The following is a 27,767-nucleotide window of genomic DNA, read 5'->3' on the forward strand; positions in this document are numbered from 1 at the left end:
TTCTTTCATGGTAATACCTTTTTTAATTTAATCATTTAATTTGTAAGTACATAGATATATGCAGGGATTTTTTTAATTTAATCATTTCATTTGTAAGTACATAGATATATGCTTAGGTTTGATGACACTGAGAGATTAGAGAGTCGTCCAAAAAATACAAAAATCAAATCAGACATAAAAGCGTTTTGACTTTGACAAGTTTGGACAAGTTTGGAGAGGTGAAGGTATAACTTTATATACTCTATAGTCCAGGTAAACTTGTTTGTCTGTCCAAGGGAAGCACTATCTTCAGAGCAGTAATTTACGGAGAAGCTGATTGATATAAAGCCAATTTTCATTTAGAAAAAAAAAACACTGCCCACCTGAACCAAGTAAGAACCCCCACACACATTGCTAGTTTGCAGTCTCCACTTAAACGCTATCCAAAGCATCACTCTGCGACTCCTCTTTGTTCCTTGGAGGAACCACCCTTTCCGTTGCAAGTCTCTCCTCTAGAGCCCTGGCTCCTCTTTCTCTGCAACAACAAAGATTTTTTGAAACGTCAAACGAAGATGAGTTTTCTTTTTAGGATCTGGTTCCATACAAACTAAGCAAAGTCATTACATTTTGATACAAGTGATGACAAAACAGTACTATCTATTCTTAGAACTAAATGACTAAGGATCATTCATTACCTCGGTTTGAATCAACAAAAATCCAAGATTATGTCTAGCCAACAAAAAATACAGAACAGGAAAAAGATAAAAACGTAAAAAAAAAAGTGAATTTTACCTCCTCCTAGAAGCTTCAGCAGAGTCAGAACCCGGTAGAGGAGCGCCGCTGGTAGAATAACCATGGTCCTCGCTGGTGGGATTTGATCGTCCACAAAGCATCCGATGAAAGATTGAGGCTATAGGGTCAATTATCGGTCTGCGTTTCATACGGAAAAACAAATAGCGAGTGAGCAAAGTATTTTACTTTGAGGGCAAAACTCGAAAGCAAAGTTGCAAAAAGAAGAGAATTTCATTCATTCACCTGAGAAGTTCAGGAAAGAAAGTAGAGAAGGCAAAGTCATCACTCGGATCACCTCTGAGCTTAGTTTCTGGCCTCCTCTGTAAGTATCTGAGGTATAACCAGCCCATATATGTACCAAATATCAAAGTGGGGAGATACGCTGCTGAATTGAGTGTGAAGAAGCTTGAGGCTATTGACAGAACTAGTGTAATAGAGGGAAACCACTGCATAGAGAAACCAGAAGCAAGAATAGAAAGTGAGCACTTCTCTCCGTAGTTACAGTAAGAAAACGTCAAAGCTGTTCTTACTAGAAAGCAAAAAAAAAAAAAAAAAGAGAGGGAATATTATTACCTTTGCTTTGATCTTTACGAGCAATACCTCCTGGTCAGGTATTATCTGCTTAATCCCGACAAGAAGACCTGCCAAGACACCATGAAATCCTGCAAAGGGCATATATCTAGCCAGGAGTAAACAGACAACATGTTAGATAACTACAAACAAGGAAGACATCCCTTCATATTTGAATGAGAGGATAGAAACAAAAGGCATTAAACTCAATATGTAAAAGGGTGGTAGAGAGAGTACTCACAGGTAGATTTCGAGCCTGGTAATGTAGTATAAAGCAATGGCTGTGACAAAAACACAGAGGTAGGTAAGGAAGTTCACGACGAAGATGAACTTAAGAAACTCCTTAGAACCCCAGACAGGCTCAAGGAACTTTCCCATAAAGAGGAGAGAAACAGTGCTGATGACAACCTGAAAACAGTCACTCACTCACTCATGTATCCCAAACAATTACAGATTCTAAAAAATGTGGATTTGGATAGGAGGAACACCATACCCCATATACAGAGAGTTCAAAGTAGCCGCTTGTAATCAGATTCCAGCCAAAAGGAATAGTCCTACACAAGGAAGAGAGTGTAACAACTCAGCAATTCTGATTACACAATCCAATCAGGCGATTTTCAAAGCGTGTAATCAAATTGGCGGATTTTAACATAATAGGAACCCTAATTTACTCTCCTAACCAAGGAAGAAGATTCCGTTCAGTAACAAGGAAGGAGGTACCTCGCGGGAATGAGAGCGAGGTAAGGGACGGTGGCGGGAACGAACTGAACCAAGAGGTGTCCGACCACAAGCACAAGAGCCAGTCCTTTGCAGAGCTTTGTGAAATTAGTGAACATACTCGTTATTCCCTGATTGAATCCAACAATGTAAAAACAAAAGAGTCGATTCGTAGATCAGATAAGACCTCTATCGATCAATTCTCCTAGATCTGACTATAGATATTTACGTACCGGAGAACTCATTGTCGCCGGAGAGTGTAACAAATCTCAGATCCTGACGGTAGATCTCGTCGACGCAGCTCACCCCGGGAGGTTATTTATTTTCTCCTCCCCTTTTCTTCCGCAATTATAAATATCTATCTTAGTTTATATAACAACTTGAAACACTAAACGTGTTACTTGACCCATATATATCATATGCGTTTAATAACAAAACCAAGCGAAAACACGTTAATTTTTGTATAACATCACATATTATCCCAGTTACTTAGCCTAATAACTTGTTGTATTACCACTTTTTTATATTATTAATCTTGTGCTTGGATTATTATTATAATTATTGTCTTCCAAATTTTATATGTTTTGTTTTACTTCATGAAATGAAGACTAAACACCTTGAACAGTGAAAGAGTGTTGTGCATACTGCATACAGCACAGAAAGTTCTAAATAGTAGCATCATCAGAGAATGGTGTGAACCGTCGGATCAGCTCTGCTCCTCTTTACAAATTTGCAATTTGTAAGATTATCCTCACAAGCAAGGGCGTAGCTAGGTAGATAATTACACTCATTCATCCATTTTATAAGCTTTGTGCACCACTAATTTCAGGTTTTGATTATTTTATATGGTAAATTAATTCTTTTTTTTTAAATTAGAATTACACTCATTCGTCCATTTTATAAGCTTTGTGCACCTAGTAAAATCTACATATATATTTGCCACTGCTCACAAGGCTAGAGTAATATCGAGATTAATTCCATTATGGTTCTGATTAAGAATCTGTTAAGACAAACCTATATATGATCCATTTTAAGAAACATAGATTCATATCTATATTTTATGTTATTAGTGACTAAAAACATTGATTGGGTATCAGTTACTGTTCGTAGCTTCAGAGACCAAACAAACAATATAATGGTTGCATGGTTCATGCAATTGATTCTTAATGACTGTATCAACATACAATATAATGGTTTTTTACAAAGGTTTCGAGGTGGATCAAGAAGAAATTAGCATAAAAAGAAAATAAAGAGGGAAAAAGCAAAGTGTTATCATTGAGTAAGAGGAAGGCATTCAAGTTGTATCTCAAGAACACCTCTCTCCACCTTTTGAAGCCTGAGTGAAATGTCTTGTTTCACTTTCCCTTCTTCCTGTGAGATTATGCCATCACTCACCAATGTGTTCTCTTTACTAGCCAACCAGCTCCCCAGCTGCATTGGTTCTTTTATGCTCGATGTCTCATAAGCTTTTGCTGCACTCACCAATGGTTGTATGTCTATCTCTGCCTCTCCCATGAAATCATCTGTCGAGAATGTATCCTTGTCGTATACCAACTGAAAAATACATGTTAAGAGTTTGGTATAGTTCGCCTATGTAGTGTTCAACCTAGTTTGCTAGCGGTTTAACAGCGATCAGTTAATAGTTTAGACCTTTAAGTTAGTTAATAACAGAGCTCTCTGCTTTGAACTCTGTTTTCAGTACCTGTTATCATTATTCAATCTACAGGTTAACAAAAAAACATATGCACTTACCACTTTAAGAGGAGGCATCTGCTCGGGTATAGAAAGCATCAGCGTCTCATTCCACACAGGGTTCAAGTTGTTCTTTATCACCCGTGTCTTCACCGACTTCAACGACATAAAACAGATCAGACTTTGTTTACATGAGTAGTTTAGTTCTAAATCACATAAGGGGAAAGAGATTTTGCAGAGAGCTTACTTGTTGGCCAAGAGTAAGGATGACATAAGGATCACTGGTCATTACATCTCGAACCGCCAGGTTTGTTCCTTTAACCACATTAACCTTAATCAATCCGACAAACTCAATCATACCTGCCTATAAACACACACCCACAATAACTAACATTAGCAACAGTTGTTACCCAAAGTGCATGTATGTATGTATAATGGTTGTTTACCAGAGAATTGCTCTTCTTGTGGCCTTTGTGATCAGATTCTCTTCTTCCCCAGCTATTCCTAAATGCATTACCAATACGATTTTTCGTAGAACGGTGGTTAGCAGAACACAAAGACGGTGTCGAATCATTTGTCTTGCTAGGCTGCTGGTAAGGGCACAAAGCACAATCTTTTGGATCCATAAACTGCTGCAGCTCATACTTCTTCCTGGAGATTCAAGACATAAACAGTGAGATAAACTATACATGCATAAGATTATGACAAAATGTTTAATCTCGTCACCTGATGAAATCATTGCGTTCATCATTGTTGGAATCAGGTTTTGGTTTCTTTAAATGGTCAATGTTGCAAGCCTCGAATCTCTGGTTCACTACAGTGTTTCCACCGTACTCTGCCATCATATCAACTTGTTCATCTGTCCAATCATCTAGCTTAACTGATAAAACCTGTGATTAACGACCAGTACAAAAAAAAAAATAGGTCAAAAGGCTCTAAACAAAAAAGAAAACAGAGAGATGAGAAAGAAAGTACCTTTGTTATATGAACTCCAAGGCTTCTGTGTACACCAGAACACTTGATGCAGATAAACACACCGAGACTTAACGATCTAAACAACATCAGAGGACATGAATCATCAACCCATTAATAGAAAAAATGTACAAATGCTACACACGTAAAATGGATCAACTTACACCCATTTTGGTTCAGGAGATCCACAGTCAGCACAATATTTATTCCCAGGTTGTTTCAGCAACTTCTCTAACCGATCTCGAGGATCTGAAAATGTCAAACAGGACATGAGATTTGTCTCCAATTAACGCTAAGCATAATAATCATCTGAAAAGTTTAGGTGTTATTACCAGAAGAAGGTGTCTCTAGATCATTTTGAAAAGTCTCGTTTGGTGTCTCTAAACATAACAGGTCATATAAGCAAGCATGCGACCCTAAACACACAAAGCCAACATTTGAAACCATTTTATCATAGGTAAAGCCTTGTAAAAATTAATAGGTTTGTGCTGGTTACCAGAAACTTCAACAGGATTGTCATGTTCTTGGCCGAGAGACATTTGGAACTAGAGCCGAGACAATGACAAGATGTTCAGACAAAAAGTCGGGACATTCAAACAGGTTTTGTCCGAAAGATTTTTTTTCTCAAAATCACGACATTCCCTGAAGAGCCATTGCATTGTCAAACAACAAGAATCTGAATCAAACAAACAACAAATAATATTAACTCGAATTCACCAATGAAAAGTTTGTGAATGATTCATCGAGGATACCGTAAACAAGGGGCAACTATGAAATCCAAACTCATCAAGACCTCCTTCAATACTCAATTTCTTGGAAGAACCTAACAGCTTTATAGATCAGTTGAATTATGATTTTTTTTTAATCTTGTAGACTACCGAGGAGAACAAATTATGTTTGTATAATAACACGAGGGGAAGAAAACCTAAACAAAGAAAACAAAAACGAAGTTTCGAAAGGATTTGGAGAAAAGATGTCTGAGAAATTACATCATCCTCCAAACAAAGGAGATGGAGAAGCCTATGATTAGGTGTGTTTTATTTGTCGGCCAGAGATGAGATGAGAGAAGATACACCAATGAGATTTTTTTTAAAAAAAAATTGTTAATTTTTGTAATTGACACGTCATATTATTACGATATATTTTTATTATTATTACGATATTTATTTACTACATCTTGTTTAGTTTTGGCAAAAAAACGTCACAAATGTCTTTTTTTAGAACCACAATTTCAATGATAAACACACAAAATTAAACTTTCTGATTATTGCATGCGCTAATAAAATCATCGATACCAAATTCACCTTTTTTTTTTTCCTAACGTCATATTTCATTATTAAACTTGTACTTGTACATAATCTTCATGAAGAAGATTAGTTACAAATTCACCAAATTCACCTTTAATTTTCTTTTCTCCGCGTTACATTTAATTGTGTTAATTTAGACCTAACTTACTGTACACGCACTTATTTGCTACCTTTTCTGGTCAAAAATAGCAGTTGTTCGGTTGATTTGCTTCATAACAACAGTTGCAAACCCCATATGATTCCAAAGGAAAACATTTTAACATCCGGATTTGCGATAAAGCCCAATCAATTCGACTAGTTTCGAGCTTATAACAGTAATTCAATTCAACTAAACCGAATGAACCGGAGTTGCAGGCCTACGGTTTAGACTGGTTCTGTATGAGGTCGGTGACTGTTGGCCTTGTCCCTAAGAGCATCAATATCCCTAGGACTAATTTGGAGGCCCTTAGAGTATTTTAGTATTATAGTTAGGTTAAGGGACATAGGTTAAGGGTCATATTAAAAATTAAGATTATTGGAGGGACTTGCAAATGTCCCTTAAGTTATTTTTTTAAAGTAATTAAAAAAAAAGAGTAGAGATTAAAAAAAACATGAAACATTAATTTTTAATGGAGATACAAATTACAAAAATCTATAGTCTACGACCATATCAAACTATACAAGCATATCAAATAAAGAATCATATAATCTATAGTCTATAGTCGGCTATATCAAACAAAGAATTACATAATCTATAGTCGGCAATATCAATACGAGCATATCAAACAAAGAATCATATAATCAAATCAAAATATGAACAAACTATAACACTATAACACAACCCTATCAAGCCACAAATCAAATCGAATTACTAGAAGACCAATATCAAAATATGATCAAACTATAACACAACCCTATCAAGCAAAGAATCATTACTGTCTTAGCACAAATCCTATCAGATTTTAATACCATACAAAGCAAATCAAAGGACGTGAAACACATACCTTGAGCTTTGGATTTTGAACTGGAGATGGAGCACTCGATCGAGACGAGAACGAAGTCGAGATGGAGCACTCGATTTCGTTCGAGAACACCGAGACGAGAACGAAATGGAAGAGCCTCGCCGAGATGGAGTTGAGCTCGAGATCAGGAGGACGAGAGCGAGATGGAAAGGACGAGATCAATATCGAGATGGAGTCACCTTCTATCGCAACCGAACGAGATCGAGAACCGAAGACTTCGTCGCTTCTGGGGATGTTTGGAGAAGAGAGAAGAAGACGCCGATTGAGTTTTCGAGAACACAACGACTCGACGAGTCTTCGGTTTCATCTTCCTCTCCCGTGCTGCCACGTCGCGTAGAGGACGATGAATAAAAGCCCTTAGATAAGGCACTTTCGCGTCGTCCCCCCCTATTTTTCATTTAACTTCGACCCATTTAATTAGAAGGGCCGGGCCTAAGGGCCGGCGTTACTGATGCTCTAACGGCAAAAGTTCTTTGGCCAAGGAAGTAAAAAACTTTAAAAGCGGCGAGGACAAGTACAACAAAAGAAGTTTAAAACAGTGAAAGTTGATTGATTATTAACACATTCACTTAGGAACATGTTACTTTAATGTAACATCGCTTCTAGCTTTGTTTATCCTTAGTTCTGGCTGTCCTAGAGATTACCTGGGTAATTTCTTTATCATCTTGTCAAACTCTGTTTCAGTTTTTGATGTGATCAAAAACTATGGGAGCATAAGCCTTTCGGTTGGTGTTATAAGATTGACCTTTAAAACCAATCAAAACCTAAAAAAAAAAAAAAAAAGTGTGTACCTAAATTGCATGGTACATGTTCCCTCCATGAGCAGAAACCAGCCCTTGGGCCAAGCAAACCAAGCAGAACCAGCCCTTGGGCCATAAATTTCAAAATATTGCTCTAGCGTACTTGTAAATGATCCATCCTACCAAAAAAAGCGTTCTTGTAAATGTTCCAGTAGATGGTCTTGGCAGGGGTAGCAAAAAGGTTTTGAAAGTCCTTTAGACCACATTTCTTCTATTTATTTTTGAAAAAGTGGCCACTTTTATTCTTTTACTTATAACTTTCTAAATTATAGGACCGGCTCTGTTCATGGGATGAAATAAACACATCGATCTCTTTATACACTATATAGTATTACGAGCTTATGCATTAGTTGATATCTATTCTATTAATTCTTCAGCATGACCAATTGATAAAAGTTGTGTCCAACTATTATTTTAATTAATGATACATATTTAAAAAATTATATTAACTAGATCAAAATATATATAATGGATGTAACCGCCATTCAGTTACATAATAATTGGGATATCATGAAACCGTCACTTAATAACTGCATATATAAATCAATAGTTGATCAAAATCGTTACTTAATATTATGATAATTAATATTAATCAAATAACTAAAAACATTAATGTTATCATAATTAATCAAACACAAACTAAAATTAAATAAATATGAGAAAAAGTGCGGGATAGCATCAACATTTTATTTGATTTTGTAATTTTAATTTCAATATTAATATTATTATAAGTATACTTATGATTAATATATATATTTATATGTTTTTATACTTATTTGGTTTTTGGTGCGGATCTGATGTGATGTTGGTTTTTCGGATATAGCACTTTATGGCATGTTCGAAAATATAGGTGAGGTCTATTCAGATCCATAACCCTGATTTTCGGATCAACTTCGAATCATTTTGTGGATACAAATATTTTTTACTAGTTAAGTTAGTAACTCAAATCAATACTATTAATTTTCCAACATGACCAATTGATAATTGTTTAGTCCATTTATTTATAATCATGTCTTCCTAATAATTAACTGCCAATATTTAACATACAGATATCTGCAAAGACATATTAGATTGTAACTGCCACTACACCACTACACGTTTTAAGATTATCACGAAAACAACTTCTGTTTTTTAATGTTTAAAAAAATCAAACACACGCACAAATATATTAATATGCTATACAAATTCTTATATAAAATTATGGTTTTATGGTATGTGTTATACTTTAGCATAACTGTATGTATATATATATATATATATTTATATGTATATTATTTATAGTTTGTATTGCAATATTTTTAATAAACTAAAAAATTAGTATATTTAAAATTTAAAATAAATCTTTAATTTGTATTCATAAATTTATGATTAGAAAGTTAATAATAAAATAGTAATAATTAATTTTAGACATATTTACAGAAAAATACAAAACAACACTATATATGCACTTCAAGTACAGATCAAGATCTAATATAGGTCTAACATTTTACCGGACCCGAAAAACCAAACTAGAACGGATCCGAAAATACAGGTTCAGATTCGAGTTTATGCTAAAATATTTATTGGATCTTTTTTTATGGGGACCCACAAGTCTCGGTTTGGATCTACGTCCTACAAGAGACCCAATCAGGTATTCGAAATACTCAAAAATTATTATATATTAGGTAAATTTGGATGATTGTGTGTATTTTAGATATTTCAGATATTTTTTTTAAATTTCGGATTCAGGTTTTTAGGTATAATTTCAGGTTTCGGGTAAATTTTAGATTTCAAAAAATATAATTTGGGTGTTCGGGTAAAATTTTAGATACCTTTCGAGTTTTCGGATCTGATTTTGTGTAAGTTTCAGATATATTTTCTCCAGGTATTTTTAGGATTTGCAGGTACTTTTTGAGTTTTTAAATTTAGTTTGGATATGTCAGGTTTTTTTCGAGTCCTATATACCCAAATCAAGCCGAATCCGAAATAAAACTGAAATTACGAGTGTTTTATGTATATTAGAATTATATACTTGAACCGAAAAGAGTTCGACAAGATCCTGGCCGAGCAGACCTGAAAAACTATAGATATCTATATGGATCTAAATTTTCAGGAACCGAAAGATGCGGACCTAATAAGACCTGATCCGAGGACCGGATGCCTAGGCCTAATCTGAATAGATAAATATGATTACAAAAAATAGATTTATAATTATAAAGAAACGAGTATATGCCGGCCAACTTTAAATTACTATTATTTCTACAGTAAATCAAATAGGTTTTGATTAAGATTTATACACATATATGACTACAAAAAAAATATGATTAAGAAAAAAACACAAGTATTATAATTAAATATCTAGAAAAAGTTAAACAAAAATATACATGTCCTTTTGAAAGGGCGGGTCAGAATCTAGATTCTGAAGACCCGAATGTTCTCAAATATTAAAAAAAATAATTTCATTTAAAATAAAAAATCATATGAACTTTTTAAAATACACAAAAACAGATTTTATCAATATATAACGGGTCAATGACAAAAAAATAGTTTAAAAATATTAAACTTTTTCTTTAAATTAAAATACTAAAAATAAAATCAATGTGAAATAATTCACAAGTTTAACAGCAGGTTAATAAACAAAAATCATAAAATACGAATCAGAATTATTTGGAGTCTTCAAAATTTTGGTCATATTTAAAATAACAAAAATTATTCATACAATAATTTTAGATAAATTTCATAAAATTCTTAACAAAATATAATTTATCAAGTATAAAAATATTCATGACATAAAATTAATATTTTCAACAAAAATATACCCGCCCTCTGAAGGGCGGGTCAGAATCTAGTTTCTGTTAAAATTTTATCCTCGAATTAATATAGAGGCAGTGTTAACATTTAGTAATGGCTATGTTGTCTCTTACCGGCGAATTCTAATTCGTCCACTCATGCTTGAGTTTTAATAAGTGACGTAGTGGAAGCGCCAACTTATTATATTATTCGTCCTGGTGTGGGATTTACGTTAAACTAACGAATAAGATCATATCTAAATTTCATATATCTATCCATAGTGAATGATATGTAACTAGTCATATATATGTTTTATTTTTGCTTAAAAAGTCATATACATATGTTACTGGTACGTAACTAGTTATATATAGATTAAGGAGACTTCACACTTGATTCAGATATGTTTGATTTACAAAAAAAACATTTTCAATTTTCCAAATATGATTTTTTTATCATACTGATAACATGTTTTAGTTTTATAAATATGTAAAATATAAAAAGAAAACTATTAGAAACATAAATAAAAAATTTATATATGTTTTTAAATAAATATGAATCATATTTATTATTTCTTACATTGACATACAAGACTCATTGTGATTATTAAACTAGTTTATATTGTGTTTTATTATGATCTATATAGAGTTTAACACCACATAAACTTCTTGTAAGACAGAAAAGATATTTGGCATTGTATTTATTCATGTACAATTTCCAAAGCTTTGCAATTTCTAAGATTTTTGGAACTGGAGGAATTTGAAGTCGTGAATGGATGTGATGATGATATTATAAGCTAATGTTGGGGATAAATAATTGGCTTGTAAATAATTGGTTGGAGTCATACTTTGCAGTCATATGTAAATTCTAATTAAAACATCTGGTTTTTTTCTCTTAGCCACATGTACTGATCTTGTGCATTAGCTTTTAAAGTTCATTCATTTTAAGACCTTATATTGGTGGATCTATATTATAGTTGGTTCCAAGTTTAATTTGTTTATATTTTAATTTAATTTTATTCTGCTTATACAATTTATATTGTTTATTTTTATTCTTTTACATTGTATTTTTAACATTCATTTTTTTCTTCCAAACTTTCCCTATAAACTCTACTTTTTTCTTGTGTTTTAGACTTTTCTCCGGATGATAGAAAGATAAATTACAGCTGTTGTACCTAATATTTACTTATATAGTATATCATTTGATTTAGATGCTAAGATGAATAATAACATAATTTTTTCTAACTGTATCTAGTTGATGATATTTTCCATATCTTTAGTAATTATCTGTTTTAGAATTATATACATGATCATATTAGTGCGTATCTAACTGCTTCGGAACAAGAAAAATATGAGAACTTATGTTTCTTTGTTAGACATGAACAAGGATTTATACTTTAGCAAGTCCTGAACACTAAAATGAAATCTTTTGTTGATTGATTCGAGATCTTATATTTTTAACTGAATCAGTTTATCATTTTATTAAAATTTTATTAGGTCGAATTTATGTGTTAAATTATGTTTATAATTATAACAAATTGGTAAGAGATATGAGGATATTAGATCTAAACATTTGATTGAATATGAAGAAATTGAAAATTTCATTAAATTATAATGTTATTCAATTGTATATTTCTCCAATTTTTTTTGAAAAAAATTGTTTTTGAATTAAACACTTGTAATCATTCTATGATTTTTGGCTAGGATTTAAATAGATCATTTATCTATCATATATGTACAGAAATACTTATGTTGATATTATTGATCACTATAGTATGATAATTTTGAAAATATAATTTTCATTATAATTTGTATAACTATATTATCATCATGGTGCACAAAAAAACCTTTGTCATGATCCATGTTGCAATAGATGGACGATAAGATTATTTTCCTCACAAATTAATTCATAAATAATTTATGAATGTTTTTTCTATTTAACTTTGTATTCAACTACAGTCTTATCTTTACATTCTTACATAGTGATATAAAATGATTAAATTTGTATTGTTTTTTCTTAGTCAGTTTTTTATTAGTCAAAGTTTTTCTTCCAAATCTTTTAAGTTTTTTTATCGTCTTCTTGATTTTTATTAATATAATATGTAAATGGTTAGTTTTTGTTTATTTTCATTAGTCAAATTTTATTTGGCTTTTTTATATATAAAGACAAAAATATGTAGAAGAATTGGTTCTATGAAATTTATTTGTATTTTTTAAAATAAAAAATATAAGAATTACATAATATATTAAAATCCTCATCAAATGTTTTAAAATATTTTAAAACTATTACGTATATATATATATATATATATATATATTCAAATCATTTGAATTTAGTGGAGTCGTGGACTCACGTATCTATTAAGCAAATCTGATAAAACTAAAATCAGTTATGGGATTGCTTTTCCGCAATACTGTATCGTAAGAAAAACGTGTCGCTATCATGTAGAACAAATTGTAATCAATATTTACATCATCTCCATCACTCCATGGCACTTCAGCACGGTTTGACCAAAAAAATTTGAACTTTTCTGAAAAAAAAAATAGATGTCGTTAAAAAGGGTGTTTCTTATAATTATAAAGATCTAGACAAGCCATTGTATCTTCCTAGCAGCATTCAGTTGACCCATCATGTGTTGGAAACTTGGAATTGAATCTTTGATTAAACACACAAAGAGAAGGTGAAATCAAGAGAGAAGAAGAAGTGGAAGCAAGGAACACAAGAAAAGAAGAATGAAGAAGTGACCAAGAGTCACGTGGTCACGTAGAAGAAGAAGTTTGGAGCGCAAGCAAGAGTAAAAGAAGAAGAAGAAGAAGAAGAAGAAGAAGCAAAGCCAACTAATTACAAGAAAGAATCAAGTTGAGAACGAAAAGAATTAGTTGGCTAAACTTTTTTTGATCGAATAGTTGGCTAAACTATCTAAGGAAGAGTGAAGTATTGAATAAAAGCCTAGCTAAGAAGAGTTAGTGAAAGTTGTGAGAGTTGTTTAAGTCTAAGTCTAGAGTCCAAGTTGTGCAAGTGTAGTAAGTAGAGAAGTCTATTATAACATGTATGTGTGTTGCTGTAAGAAAAGTATCCAAGTCTAATAAGAAAAGATTTGGAAAAGATAAAATGTAGACATACAAAGAATACTCTCTTCTCTTAGAAGAACAAAAACATGAGAGTCAAGAGAGTGTATATGCTTGCGTGATGATGATACACAAGCAAAGAAACAGAGAGAATGAGTGAGTGAACAAAAACAGAGTGATAAAGAGAGGCTGGCCGAGAGTATAGTGGAGAGGTCAAGCCAAAAGAGCAAAAAAAATGTCAACATCGTCCTCTTTTATCTCAGAAAATAACAGAGCTAACACAGAAAACTTCAGAACTGAGAAGAAGGGAGACATTCTACTAAGCTCAGTCCTGAACATTCCAAAATAACTTTCATAAAGTTATAAGAGAGCCCCTATAAAAATGCAAGGCTCACGAATCAACCCCCACCTTTATCTCATCTCTCGAGAGATAGAAAAGTCTGGAGTCTTGGCATCTTTAAGTTAGATGTCTACGACACCTAGGAATGCTCTTTATAGTGTGAAAACAATCTCGATAGATGATCAATTTGTTACTTTAATTTTCTGCGGGTCCCTGGAGCCTGGAGGCTGGACTTATGAAGCTAAGGTACTTAGGCCAAACAACCATGGTTGCTGGCGGTTATATAATGAGTGGAAAATAAGCGTCAAGTTTGTGCCTTGCAATGTCTCATTGTGAAAGATTTGTTTCTTTTTATTTTAATTAGTATTTTGGGATGAACTGTCTCGTGTGTTTCTGCCGCTATATGAATTTATCATCTCTTGGATTTTGATGCTTTTTGCCTACTATACTCTTGTTAATGGAAAGATCATGTTACAAAGATATTATATGCAAAATAAAGCATACTAGATCTTGACCCGTGCGACCGCACGGGTATTTATTTTTGTGTTTAGTTTTTTTGTTTGTATTAAATGATATATTTGTAATATTTGATCATAAATTTAAATCGAAAACTATTTTTTGCAGTTACAACAAAAATTAAAATTAAAATTTTAATAAATATTCTTTTATAAATTCAATTATCCTAATTAAAATAGTATAGGTGTGGGTCATAATGCTTTCGAATTCCAAATATTTGGAATTTCTATTAATATAAATTTGTTAAAAAATAATTTCACTCGGTATTTAATTTTAAATTTTAATTTGTGTGTGTACTAAATGTTATATTTGTAAATGTAATCATATTAAATTAATAATTTTATATTTTTGCGTTTAACGTAAAATGTATCACCGACATTGGCGATCACCTAAAAAAATCTAACATCTATGATTAGATGTAATATATATGTGTAAGATATATAGCAAACAAATTTTTTGAATGATAAGTATGAAAATAGACAATATGGTTACTATGCTATTAAACATGATACATTAGTTATAAAATTTGTAAAAATAATAATTGTTAGACTTTTAACCAATTTGGGACATATAAAAATAAAGATTAAAATTTGTAAGAAAATGAAATGTAATATAATATATATTTGATCTAACTGCTAATTTATTATAAATGGGTTATGTGTTCAATAATTTTCATATTGGATTTTGACATTTAGTTTTCATAATTACTGTAGACGGATGAGAAAGTCAATGGAAAATAATTTTTCGAAAATAAATAAGGTGATTCAGTTTTTATATCTTGTAGTAGACATGAGCGTTCAGATATCCATTAGGGTTTGATTTATGTCTCTTTGGGTTTTAGATTTTCGGGGTGAAAGGTTTTAGTCTCATTCGGATATTTATAATTTCGGTTCATGGTTTGGTTCGGATAACTCATTTAAATTGTTTAAAAAAATTAAAATTCTTAAAATATAAAAGTAAAAATATATATAACAAATAAATTTGAATAATGTATGCTAAAAACTTAAACTTAATATAAAAATTGGTTTGGTTCGAATATTAAAAGATAGTGATGGCACAATAATTTTCCTACCATACCATATTGGATTTTTATTATCATTAAATGTGGTAAATTTAGAATTAGGAAATGTATTTATTAAACTGAAAAGACATCATTAGTAAAACTATAAATAATTTCGAAATTGATTTAATAGAGAAGGAAAGTTAAATTTTATATTACTCCCTCCGTTTCATATTAAGTGTCGTTGTAGAGATTTTTTCGTTGTAAAATAAGTGTCGTTTTAGCATTTTAATGCAAAATTTATTAACTTTATTCTGCATTTTATTTTTCTATTGGTTGAAATATATGGGTAATGATGTTTTTGTATGGAAAATATGTAAAATTTAATGATTTCTTAATCCGTGTGCACAACTCTAAAATGACACTTATTGAGAAACAGAGGGAGTATGACAACACATTAATTCAAATTTAATTTAATTCTCAGTGACATGGTAGTGTAAATAACTTTGAAATCTTAGGGACAATTTATATGGGTACTTCTCTTTTAATAATATAGATAAAGTGGGGTTCAAAGATCATATTATTACTTGTCTTAAAGATAATCATTGTTTTTACAATCGTATCCATATGTGCAACAAAAGAAGTTTTAAACAGTGGAAGTTGATTGATTATTTACACATACACTTACAGTGTTCCCTGAATTAATTAACAAGATCATTTCTATTTTAACTTCCAAACCCATTCCATGCCTTACTACTCACACCTTTATAAGTAAACTCAGAGAACAAATAATCTAAACTTCGACATGAAACAAAACTGTTTCTTGTCCCCTTCTCCAGGAAACGATCACCATCATAATCAACCAAATGATCGACTCGCATCACTTGCATCGGAGACAGGTCTGTTTTTTTTCAAATGGTTAGGCGAGACCCGACGGGTCCTCATCATTGAATTATCATCGTCGTATCTTCCGAGTCTCGGGTCTCTCCTTCGCCGATACTTATAATTTACTGGAGGAACCATCTTTTCTTCTCCGATGTTTTATCTCCCTTCTCCATGTCCGTAAATTACCTTCTTATTGGGCTTAGTCATTGGCCCAAAATACAGTTTTATCACATATGAGCCGAATTTGCGATAAAGCCCAACTAATTCGATAAATTTGAATTTAACCGTAATTCAATTTAATTAAACCAAATGAACCGGGATTGCAGGCCTACGGTTTAGACTGGTTCTGTATGAAGTCGGTGACTGTTAGCCTTGTCCCGAACGGCAAAAATCCATTGTCCAAGGAAGTAAAAAACTTTATAAGCGGCGGACAACCAGAAAATTATTTTCCGACAGAGAAACACACAGCGAAGAAGTTGTCTTAAAACCTTCCGAAAACAAAAACTGTTGAAAGATGGCGAGAGAAAAAACTAGTTGTTTGAGCAGAATCGCTGCCGGAGCTGCCATCGGCGGCGCACTTGGCGGCGCTGTAGGTAAACTTCTCTCTCCCTTTTCATTTTATCAACCCTAAATCACTATTTCGACGGTACGGTGCCTTTTAAAAATCTTGTGTGAATTGAATCTCAGGTGCTGTCTATGGAACTTACGAGGCGATTGCTTTCAGGGTAACTACTTTTTCTATCAACATCTTTTTCAATCTTGTAATGAAATCTTTTCTGATTACAAAACTGGAAAGAATACTGAGAGATTGTTTGGTTTGGTCTTCGTAGTTTGCTCTTGTTGTGTTTACTTGTGAGTTGGAGAGAATTGATAAAGTCTGAGTCTTGGCGGTTTTAAGTTAAAATAAGAAAAGATGTCTACACTAGGAATGTTCTTTATAATGTGAAAACAGATCTTGATAGATGATCATATGTTCCTTTTATTCTTCTGCAGGTCCCTGGGCTTATGAAGATAAGGTACATAGGGCAAACAACCGTGGGCAGCGCTGCAATTTTCGGACTTTTCCTAGGTGCTGGCAGTTTGATACACTGTGGAAAATAAGCGTCAAGTTTGAGACCTTGCAAAAAGTCTCATGGTGAAAGATTTGTTTTTTAATTAGTATTCTGGATGAATTGTCTTATGTGTTTGGCTGCTATATGAATTATCATCTCTTGGATTTTGATGCTTGTTATTCATTTTGCCTTCTATACTTCTCTTAATGAAAAGATCATGTTACAAGGATCTTAATTTTAGAATATAGCATAGAAAGTGGAGTTCAAAGAGCATATTATTCCCGGTCGTAAAGATAAACGTTGTTTTACAACCATATCCATATGTGCAAGAAAAGAAATTTCAACACACTTAGGAACAAGATGCTTTTCACATCGCTTCCAGCTTTGCTAATCCTTAGTTCTGGATGTCCTAGAGATTGGCTCTGTAGTTTCTTTATTATCTTCTGAAACTCTGTTTCAGTCATTGACGTGATCAAAAACTATGGAAGCATGCCTTTTGGTTGGTGTTATAAGGTTCTTGTGTTCATAAACCTCTCTCTCTGACGCTGAAAGTATAAAACCATGGGTCGGTAGATTTGGACGAAGAAAGCTGCTATCTGTCGTTTGGTTTTCTTTTCTAAAGACATTACTTTCTGATAGTTTTCTTCTGCATAAACTTGATTATTCAGACCACAAGTTTTTTTTAATTATTAGAAATTGACGATTTTGGGGCCAACAAAGCTACAATATTGTCTGAAGGCCATTTTATGTTTTACAATTATACTAAACAAAGCACAAATGTAAGTATTTTAACATGAATTATAAGTCCAACTTACATAAATTATAAGCCTAATATGAACTAACGATGGACTTTTCTTTTTGAAACCATTTTCAAAAAGTATAATAAAATTTATAATGAGACCAAAATTAAATAAAACAAATTGGAAGGCTTTGTGTAATTAAAAACAAATTTTATAATTTGCATTTAGTTATTGTTCCAAATTAAAAACACATGTATAAAAGTTTTTACTTATATTTAAAAATTTAAAGCATTAACCGATAACCAAACTGACATAACCAAACATAAAATATTAAAATAATCCTCCAACAATGAACATATATATCAGATTGGTTTTTATATTTGTATAACATGACAAACTAAAACTAAACTGAAATTTAACCGAGAACCGATGTAACATACAAAATTAAATATCTAAAACTAACCAAATCAAAGCATATAGGTTCAAATACATACATAATCGAACGAATATTATATCTCTTTAACCTATAAACATAAAATCATAACTAAACTCGAAATGAAACAAAATAATTCTGCGTTTTTCAAAGCGCTGATTAAAATTTAGTAAATTTTAAAATTGATATTTGAAATCAATAAAAACCGTAAAGTATGTACATGTTCCCTCTATGAAATGTCATAAACACATACTCTCTTTATACATTGTTAGTGTTAAGAGCTTATCCATTAGCAGCTCTTCTAAGTGTTTCTAATGTATTTGAAAAATGTTTTTTAATTATAGAATAAAAATAGAAATATCATAGTTTTAAACGATATTTTAAAGTATTTAAACGAAATCATACCAAATTCTCTGATTCATTTGTAATGTCTAAAAATTCATTAAAAATCAAATTATTTTGAATTTTGTATTCAATACATTCTTTTTTAAAAAAAAATTGATCTAATACCGCCTCTAAGTTAGGTTAGTGGAGTCGAGGACTACATATCTTTAAGCAAATCTGATAAAATTAAAATCAATTATGGGATTTCTTTTCCGATGAGAGAATATGATCCAACGATATTTATTAAATTGTAGTATTGTATCCTAACAAAAATACGTCGTTATCTTGTAGAACAAATTGTATCAATATTACATCAACTACATGACACTTCAGCACGTTTTTGCCTTCTTAAATGTTAAACTTTCAGAAAAATAAAAGTAAGTTACATAAATATAGGTGTTTCTGATAAAGATCTTGACAAGCCAATGTATCTTCCTAACGTTAGCATTCAATTGACACATTATCCCTTTTATCCTATGAAAAGGACAGAGCTAGTACAGACAACTTCAGGATCATATTGGTCATTTACTCAGAAGAAAGGGAGAAATTCATAACCTCGCCATAACAGTGATTCAAAAGTTAAACACGAGTGACACTAACTCACCATTCATCACTCATCTACTAATCTCTCTCACTAACGCTCAAAAATTATTTTCATGAATTTATAAAATAGCCCATAACAATTATAAAACACAATTCAACCCCCACCTTTAATTTATATTCTCCCTTTTCTACATCTGTCTCTTTCTCCTCTTCCAACTTCTCTAATCATTCTCTGTTCGACACCCGAGAGACGCGTTATTCAATTCAAAGCACCTCTGGATTCTCATTTCTTTTTTCTTTAAAAAAAAAAAACTATTTTTAGTGGTGTGTCTTTACACTTTTTTCCATTTTTAGTCTCATTGGTTCCTCACGAGAGACAGAGCTAGAAGAGAGAAAAAAAATCATCTGTTCTTTCGCTTCAGCTTCTCTGTATCTGTATTGCATAAAAAGAAACTCGAGTTGCCTTGACCGCGTACAGAGAAAGAAAGCTTCAAGGAGATAGATAGCGTTTTCCAGAACGTGACTAACAATTATAATATTGAAAAAGGTTGCAACTTTGATTATAAAGATTTACTCTTTTTTCTTTTTCTTTTTCTTTTTTTCTAATCCAATAAAGTCGCTTCCTTTTTTTGACGGTGTCCTTGTTTCAGTTCCTCCTCGTGCTTGGTCCGAAACTGACGAAAACAATCCTATTAAGACAAAATCTGGAAGAGGAGACCAGACCAGACCAGTTTTGAATTTCAGACAAAAAAAATGTTCGGGATCCAAAACAGAAGAGACTTAACAATGGAGCTCCAATCCCAAATCCCGATCCTCCGCCCGAGCATCCACGCCCGACGAGCCAACATCGTCGTCAAGTTCCAGGACATGTACTCCTTCACGGTGGAAGGAAACGTGGACGACGTGAACGTCCTGAACGAAGTCAGGGAGAGAGTGAGGAACCAAGGGAGAGTCTGGTGGGCTCTGGAAGCTAGCAAAGGAGCTAACTGGTATCTCCGGCCCGATACCCTCTTGATCGGCGGCGACGGTGGCGGTGGTATCGCGTTGAAGACGTCTCTGAAGATCTCGGCTCTGGCGAATGCGATCACGTTGAAGAGGTTGGTCAGGAAAGGGATACCGCCGGTGCTGAGGCCTAAGGTTTGGTTCTCTCTCTCCGGTGCTGCTAAGAAGAAGTCTACGGTCCCGGAGAGTTATTACGGTGATTTGAGTAAGGCTGTTGATGGGATGGTCACGCCTGCCACGCTTCAGATCGATCATGTGAGTTTTTGATTCTTCTTTATCCATAGTGTCAATCTTTTGAAAAACTATTATGTCAAAGACTATATGTTATATGCTACAAATGCTTTGCAGGATCTGCCACGGACTTTCCCTGGCCATCCTTGGTTAGACACTCCAGAGGGTCATGCTGCTCTAAGACGTGTGCTTGTTGGATATTCGTTTCGTGATTCTGATGTTGGTTATTGTCAGGTACACACTTATCCCTTCTCCCATCTCCATCTGTCTCTATTCATTTGAGTTCTTTGATCTTAGTCAGTGCTGTTTTTGTTTTGTTGCAGGGACTAAACTATGTTGCGGCGTTACTATTACTGGTCATGAAGACAGAAGAAGACGCGTTCTGGATGCTAGCAGTTCTTTTGGAGAACGTGTTAGTCCGTGACTGCTACACGACCAACTTGTCTGGTTGCCATGTTGAGCAGCGGGTATTCAAAGATCTGCTTGCCCAAAAATGTCCTCGGTTAGTCTTTCCTTTGCCTTCTTGGTTCTTGGATGCTCTGAGCTTATCAAATTTTTTTTTAACACATTGCGTTTATTTTGCAGAATAGCTTCTCATCTTGACGATATGGGCTTTGATGTTTCCCTTGTAGCCACGGAATGGTTCCTATGCCTCTTCTCCAAAAGCCTTCCTTCAGAGGTTCTTAAGAAAGAACTAATCTAGTTGAATTATATTTTGGCTTCTAAGGTTTTTTTTTATTGAGGATGCATTGAACTTTTTGGCTTTGTAGACAACTCTAAGAGTTTGGGATGTACTTTTCTATGAAGGAGCAAAGGTTCTTTTCCATGCAGCTTTAGCAATCTTCAAGGTTCTTTACTTCTCTTCCTTTTGATGACATTTTCCTCCTTAAGAGTATGTTTCATCTCACACAGATCTCTCTTTTATTTTTACAGATGAAAGAAAACGAGCTGCTTATGACCCACCAGGTCGGTGATGTGATCAACATAATACAGACCACTTCACACCAGCTCTTTGACCCTGATGAGTTATTAACGGTAAAGCCTTGCTCTATAGTCCAAAAGTAAAGAAGCTTAGTTTATGTATTCAAGATTCATATTCCTTTATTTTTTTTATAGGTGGCGTTTGAGAAAATTGGATCAATGACTACAAACACAATCTCAAAGCAGAGGAAGAAGCAGGAACCGGCAGTGATGGCAGAACTTGACCAGAGACTGAGGAGACTCAACTCTCTTAAAGAAACTGGTACTAAGAACACATAAACATAAGAAGTATATGAGTGAGCCATAAAGTGTACAAGGAGGGAGTCCAATGGCTTATATATACTTTCTGCTAAAGTAAATAAAATAGGATTTTCTTTATAATTTTGAGACCAAAAACAAAAAGACCAACAAGATCCATTTTCTGAGATGGTAAATGTCAAGTTTCTTCTTTTCTTTTTTTTTTTTGATATAAGTTATAATCAATTGTGATCTTCATGTTTGCTCAGAGATCCATTTCAATACTTATTTGCTTCACAGTTAAGTGCTCTTCTAAAAAATATTTATTTTCATAACAAATCAAAATGTATACAACTCGTAAAAGCAGAGATGGATACATGAGGATAAGACTTGCAAAAGAAGATATTCAGAACTCTTATCTCTTCTTCAGCTTTTGACTGAGACAATTAATAATTATACATCTCAGGATCCAACACAATCATATAGTCATCAATCAAACACTTGTTAAGAAGCATAGGGAGAAACATACTTTGAGAACAAACCACACATACTGATTCCCATCAAACGGCATTACTAAAATCAAGATCAAAGAGGAAGGAACTATCTGTCGTTCTTGTTCTCAGGTGAAAAAGAAAAAAAAAGAGATGGGGAGTGAAACAAACACAACTTTCTACTGACAACGCTTCATCTCAGAAGAATTTGTTCTGGAGTTTCATTTCAAACCGCAGGCCATTCTTTACGGATGTCAAAGCTGTAGTTGATCTCCAAGTAGCACTTGTTATCATCATCAAGAAACTGCAACAATATTTTTTGGCAAAGTTAACTTTAAGCATCAACACACCACCAAAGTGTATATCTATCACAGAGTTAGTGTTTTGCCACTATCTGACCTTAGTTCTTGCAGAATATGATCCTCTAGCAAACATGCCAGAAGGAGTGGTCTCTTCAGGCATCACGTGGTTGTATGGTTCCAACTGAGGACTAAAGGTTCCAAGCATTTCCTTTCCTCTGTCCACTGAATCCACAAAAGAAGATCACATTCATTTGTCTCTCTAAACAATCAAGAATATATCAAAGACAAACTTGTGTGTGTTGTTGTTTTTTTTTTTACCTTTAACACCAGTCTTCCAAACAGTATTGGTGTACCTAAGACCAGAGACAATGTTGTTGTTAACCTGAAATGTGAATTTCAAACAGTACTTGCTCCCTTCTTTCAGAGTAAACCACATCCCCTTTGGATTCCCATTCTCAGGTACCATAAGAACAATGTCTGGTCTTCCAGGGGATAAGATGGCCAGGCTAATGATCCTCACTTCAGGGTCAAGTGTCTCTGCATATATATAATTAAAAAGATAATACTCTATAAACTCCATAAAAGAAACAACAAAAGAATCTATAGAACTTATCCAACAAAACAACTCATAAAATCTAGCAAGAGTTTTAATGCCACAACAATCATTTACGAGATTATTATAATTATTATAAAGTTTGCATTTTTTTTTTTAAAACAGACCTCCAATGTTGGTGACGTCAACACTTCCAAGAAGCTGTTCCTTCCATTTCCTCAGACTCTCATCATCCTATAAAATTCAGATTCGTCAAGAGAATTCTTCAAATTATTTAATAATTTAATTTTTAAAAAAGGAAAAAACAGAGGAAAAAAAAAAGAAAGCAACTTTGTCCTTCTCGAGATGCTCCTTGATAGTGTACTGAGGGCCCAAATGTAATTTGGAATCATCGTCTTCTTCTTCCTCGGCAGCGCTAAGAGAAGACTCGCTCATCTGTCTCCCCACGGATCCAACGCCCTCGTCGTCTGTGCCTTCATTCTTCTTGTTGTCCATGTCCCTGGAACCAGATACAGCTCCAGATACCAAAGACATTAATCAAATCAAAATTCAACTCGCTTCCTCCCTCAAGCCTTGAGAAAACTTACAATGTGGGATCGATCTAATCAAAAGAGAGAGAAGAGAATGGGAACAAAAGTTTCGGGATTTTTTGGTTGTGTTAAGGGGAAGAAGGAGGAGGAGATGATAGAGTCATGTGGTGATCCGTGTTATAGGAGAGAGAATGTTAAAGAGAGATCGTGAAAGTCACTAACGAGAATTCCGACAAAAGCATATTTTTGTTTAGGACACGAGGACACGAGCCTCGAACCACGACAAGACAAATCTGAAATCTCCTTTTTTTTTTCCTTTTTTTAATCTTTAAAAATTAAATATTTATCTCTCACGGATAATCCATTTTTGGATTATTCGACCGAGTTAGTCTTTTTGACCACTTTTTATTTTATTGCAAGTGCACTGATGGTATGAGCCGGTTTGATCCGGTTTGATATTGGAACCTAGTGGGATGAGATAAACAAGAGCATATAGAGTATCATTATTGGTGATCTTTAGGAATGAGTCTTTAATATATGTGTATTAAGGATCCATTCCTAAGTACTACCAATAATTTTGCTCTAATATGCTTTTTCTGATTGAAAACACTAATTACTACGTCTTTTGTGTTAGGTTAGTAGCTTAAAGCCTTAAACGATTAATTTTTTCAAGGCATAAGATGCAGTTAAACAACCATATGTGCTTCTATCCAAACATTCACGAATCAAAACATATTTGATTCATTCAGTTTTTATTTGTTTTGATTTCATAGACATGTAGCGAAGTATTATCTTATGTCACTTTTGATAGTTCTAGCTCATAAATATCTCAGCATTTATTATCTTATTAACTAAACAGGTTTCTTCACACACATTTCTAACAGCTTAGAGTATGCCATTTCAGAAAAATTCGAAGACTACTATTTTTACAAAGCCGTTTAGAACTTTAGATCGGATGGTAATACATAATACTATCAACAGTTGTTCTGGCTCATGGATCCTTTACTTTTATTTTACATAAATATATAAGTGGTAACTATTCTACTAATTATTCATTATTCATGAGATCTAATTTACATTCTTTATTACATAAGTTGGCTAAAAACTAACATGCCAGAAAATGAACGTATCACAGAAATGCTACAAACATGTAGAAAAAGTCATTCGTCTAATAATAAAATGCTAGTTTCTCGAAATAAATTTAACCTAATACTTCCTCAAAAATAGATCTAACAATCTAAAAATAACGAGACGTTGAGAGATAAATGGGCCTTAAACATAAGTATATTCAGGCACTATATAAAGCAGCAGGGGCGTAGTAAAAATCACAGATAACAAAAATAAAAAACAGTAAAAAATAAAATAAAATAAAATAAATAAATAAAAATGGGTTCATATTTAGGAATATATACAATTTTGGTTCTATGTTTGCTAGGATATTCAGCCAATGCTGAGGTGTTCAACGCTGGTGGTCCTCCAAATTCTGATATCACCGCGGTTAGTACCTTTACTTCTTTTTATTACTTGCATCCCAATCAATATGTAAACCAATTCTTTTATTTTTTGGCTAACATACTCGCTGGAGCGGTGGTTGCAGGCAGTTCTTAAAGCATTCACATCGGCATGTCAAGCTCCGGCACCAAGCCAGGTGCTGATCCCAAAAGGTGACTTCAAGCTTGGTGAGATCGCGATGACTGGTCCATGCAAATCTCCAATCGAGTTCACCTTGCAAGGCAACGTCAAAGCTGACGGTGGCTCTACTCAGGGAAAGGATAGATGGGTTGTGTTCGAAAAAATTAATGGTTTTAAGTTGAACGGAGGTGGAACATTTGACGGTGAAGGCAATGCAGCTTGGAAAGCCAATAACTGCCACAAGACTTTTGAGTGCAAGAAGCTTCCCATCGTAGGTGTTTCTGTCTTTAATATATTAACACGTATTTAAGTGGCTTTTGATATATAATTCAGTGATGCATGCTATCTTCCAGAGTGTGAGGTTTGATTTTGTGGATAACGCTGATATAAGAGACGTAACCTCATTAGATGCCAAAAACTTCCACTTCAACGTTATCAGCGGCAAGAACATGACATTTGATAACATCAAGATCATTGCCCCAGCTGAAAGCCCCAACACTGACGGTATTCATTTGGGAAGATGTGAGGGAGTCAAGATCCTCAACACTAAGATCGCCACAGGAGATGACTGCATCTCCGTGGGAGATGGGATGAAGAATCTCCTCATCGAGAAAGTTGTGTGCGGTCCAGGACATGGAATCAGTGTTGGAAGCCTTGGAAGGTACGGATGGGAGCAAGATGTAAATGACATTAAGGTTATGAACTGCACCCTCCAGGGAACCGATAACGGTCTGAGGATCAAGACATGGCCCTCTGCGGCTTGCGCCACAACGGCTTCCGGTATTCATTTTGAGGATATCATCCTTAACAACGTTAGCAACCCAATCCTCATCGACCAGGAGTACTGCCCTTGGAACCAATGCAACAAGAACGTAAGTATCTTTTATTATAGTCTATGTTTTGCCACCGTCTTTTCTAAAATTGGTTCAACAAATATATTATTCTGATGGTTTTCTAGATTTTTAGCATTCACCATACATATCAAGTTCTATATATATATATATATATGGTTGTTGTCATTACAAGGTTTTTTTGGTATTTGCAGAAACCCTCAACAATTAAGCTGGTGGACATTACCTTCAGGAAGATTAGAGGAACATCAGGGAACAAGGACGCAGTGAAGCTATTGTGCAGCAAGGGACATCCATGTGAGAATGTTGAGATTGGAGACATTAACATTGAATACAAAGGACCTGATGGTCCACCCACTTTCGAGTGCACAAACGTCACACCTAAGCTTGTGGGAACCCAGAACCCAAAGGCTTGCGTTGGACCTGTCGTCAAGGCACCTGGGCAAGCGTAAAGTGTTGAAGCTCAGATCAACACACTAGGGCTTTCACATCCAATTTTGTTTTTCCTTTTTTCGTACCCTTTTTCAAGTCGCATATGGGTGAGTTTTAGAAAACTGTAACAAAAAAAAAGTATATTCGATGCCAACACATATGTGTGGGTGCATATATAATGATGTAATTAATAAAACAAAAATTATATATTCTGCGTATGAGTGTTCCTTTTAAAATACTAGTTGATTTATCCGTGCACATGCACGGATATAAATATTTATAAAGTAAATATAAAATAATTAATTGTTATTTACTTTTAATTTTAAATTAATTTATAAATTGTATGTATAATTTATATTAATAATATTATATTACTTTAATTAGACATGATTTTAATTATGTTATATCTACTCGATTTTGTTATTTTTACAGTTGATTTAGTTATCATCTGGATATATTAGAGTGCATATATTTATCTGAATTTAACTATAATACTTTTTATTTTAAATATACTTAAATTATGATTAATTATCTTATTTGCATTTGCGTTGGTTGTTGTCTTAGATGTGTAAATATATTTGAAGAAGATTATATATAACTTAAGATATATTATGCTTAAAATAACATAAAATAAACTAAAGTGTCTAATTCCAAATTACATAAATTAATATAATGATAACATTCTACAATCTCATGCATATATGTAAACTTTTAAAAGAACTAAATTTAAACAGTTGGTTAATATGTTTTAAGTCATCCTATAAGTTACATTATAATATAGATTATTATTATTATTATTATTATTATTATTATTATTATTATATATTCGTTTTATAGTTAAATCTATGATATTAGATATAAGTTGGATGAGTCGAATCACTCATATTGTGACTATATTGAGTTAGATATGTTCTTTCAAATTCAAACTGAAGTATGATTAATTTTATTATAGTTAAGTAAAAATTTAA

At 33.3% G+C, this 27,767-nt stretch overlaps 6 protein-coding genes across 8 annotated transcripts; 3 read left to right on the forward strand and 3 right to left on the reverse strand.

The window, feature by feature from the left end:
* Window positions 1–135: 135 nt before the first annotated feature.
* Window positions 136–2,450, reverse strand: LOC108806369 (rhomboid-like protein 19). Of its 2 annotated transcripts, none has more exons than XM_018578462.2 (8): window positions 2,292–2,450; window positions 2,062–2,189; window positions 1,835–1,895; window positions 1,583–1,749; window positions 1,345–1,450; window positions 1,015–1,217; window positions 772–909; window positions 136–514 (listed from the first exon to the last, which is right to left on the reverse strand). In XM_018578462.2, exons 1-8 carry the CDS (start codon window positions 2,301–2,303, stop codon window positions 412–414), a joined length of 918 nt encoding a protein of 305 aa, XP_018433964.1. In that variant the 5' UTR covers window positions 2,304–2,450; the 3' UTR covers window positions 136–411. The 2 variants fall into 2 exon arrangements, with proteins under 2 accessions (XP_018433964.1, XP_056845907.1); XM_056989927.1 differs by having other exon boundaries at window positions 2,062–2,156; window positions 2,292–2,433.
* Window positions 2,451–3,191: 741 nt separating this feature from the next.
* On the reverse strand, window positions 3,192–5,767 carry LOC108806409 (probable ADP-ribosylation factor GTPase-activating protein AGD11). Of its 2 annotated transcripts, none has more exons than XM_018578517.2 (10): window positions 5,475–5,767; window positions 5,219–5,364; window positions 5,055–5,138; window positions 4,887–4,971; window positions 4,726–4,801; window positions 4,477–4,640; window positions 4,197–4,401; window positions 3,998–4,114; window positions 3,811–3,906; window positions 3,192–3,612 (listed from the first exon to the last, which is right to left on the reverse strand). In XM_018578517.2, the coding sequence occupies exons 2-10, from the start codon at window positions 5,259–5,261 to the stop codon at window positions 3,331–3,333; spliced, it is 1,152 nt and encodes a 383-aa protein (XP_018434019.1). In that variant the 5' UTR covers window positions 5,262–5,364; window positions 5,475–5,767; the 3' UTR covers window positions 3,192–3,330. The 2 variants fall into 2 exon arrangements, with proteins under 2 accessions (XP_018434019.1, XP_018434018.1); XM_018578516.2 differs by having other exon boundaries at window positions 5,219–5,398.
* An 11,025-nt stretch (window positions 5,768–16,792) lies between these two features.
* Window positions 16,793–17,702, forward strand: LOC130497079 (uncharacterized). Its single transcript, XM_056989983.1, has 3 exons — window positions 16,793–16,998; window positions 17,093–17,130; window positions 17,399–17,702. Exons 1-3 carry the CDS (start codon window positions 16,920–16,922, stop codon window positions 17,504–17,506), a joined length of 225 nt encoding a protein of 74 aa, XP_056845963.1. The 5' UTR covers window positions 16,793–16,919; the 3' UTR covers window positions 17,507–17,702.
* Window positions 17,703–19,788: 2,086 nt separating this feature from the next.
* LOC108805646 (uncharacterized) lies at window positions 19,789–22,270 on the forward strand. Its single transcript, XM_018577577.2, has 8 exons — window positions 19,789–20,104; window positions 20,208–20,814; window positions 20,908–21,024; window positions 21,114–21,292; window positions 21,376–21,469; window positions 21,561–21,638; window positions 21,724–21,825; window positions 21,907–22,270. Exons 2-8 carry the CDS (start codon window positions 20,311–20,313, stop codon window positions 22,048–22,050), a joined length of 1,218 nt encoding a protein of 405 aa, XP_018433079.1. The 5' UTR covers window positions 19,789–20,104; window positions 20,208–20,310; the 3' UTR covers window positions 22,051–22,270.
* Window positions 22,271–22,411: 141 nt separating this feature from the next.
* On the reverse strand, window positions 22,412–24,111 carry LOC108805645 (rho GDP-dissociation inhibitor 1). Its single transcript, XM_018577576.2, has 5 exons — window positions 23,685–24,111; window positions 23,522–23,588; window positions 23,120–23,338; window positions 22,899–23,023; window positions 22,412–22,803 (listed from the first exon to the last, which is right to left on the reverse strand). The coding sequence occupies exons 1-5, from the start codon at window positions 23,886–23,888 to the stop codon at window positions 22,726–22,728; spliced, it is 693 nt and encodes a 230-aa protein (XP_018433078.1). The 5' UTR covers window positions 23,889–24,111; the 3' UTR covers window positions 22,412–22,725.
* A 948-nt stretch (window positions 24,112–25,059) lies between these two features.
* LOC130496087 (polygalacturonase) lies at window positions 25,060–27,006 on the forward strand. Its single transcript, XM_056987856.1, has 4 exons — window positions 25,060–25,381; window positions 25,482–25,787; window positions 25,870–26,388; window positions 26,562–27,006. The coding sequence occupies exons 1-4, from the start codon at window positions 25,271–25,273 to the stop codon at window positions 26,817–26,819; spliced, it is 1,194 nt and encodes a 397-aa protein (XP_056843836.1). The 5' UTR covers window positions 25,060–25,270; the 3' UTR covers window positions 26,820–27,006.
* The last annotated feature ends 761 nt before the right edge of the window (window positions 27,007–27,767 follow it).

This window comes from Raphanus sativus, chromosome 6 (assembly GCF_000801105.2).
Source record: "Raphanus sativus cultivar WK10039 chromosome 6, ASM80110v3, whole genome shotgun sequence".
Classification (NCBI taxonomy): Eukaryota; Viridiplantae; Streptophyta; class Magnoliopsida; order Brassicales; family Brassicaceae; genus Raphanus; species Raphanus sativus.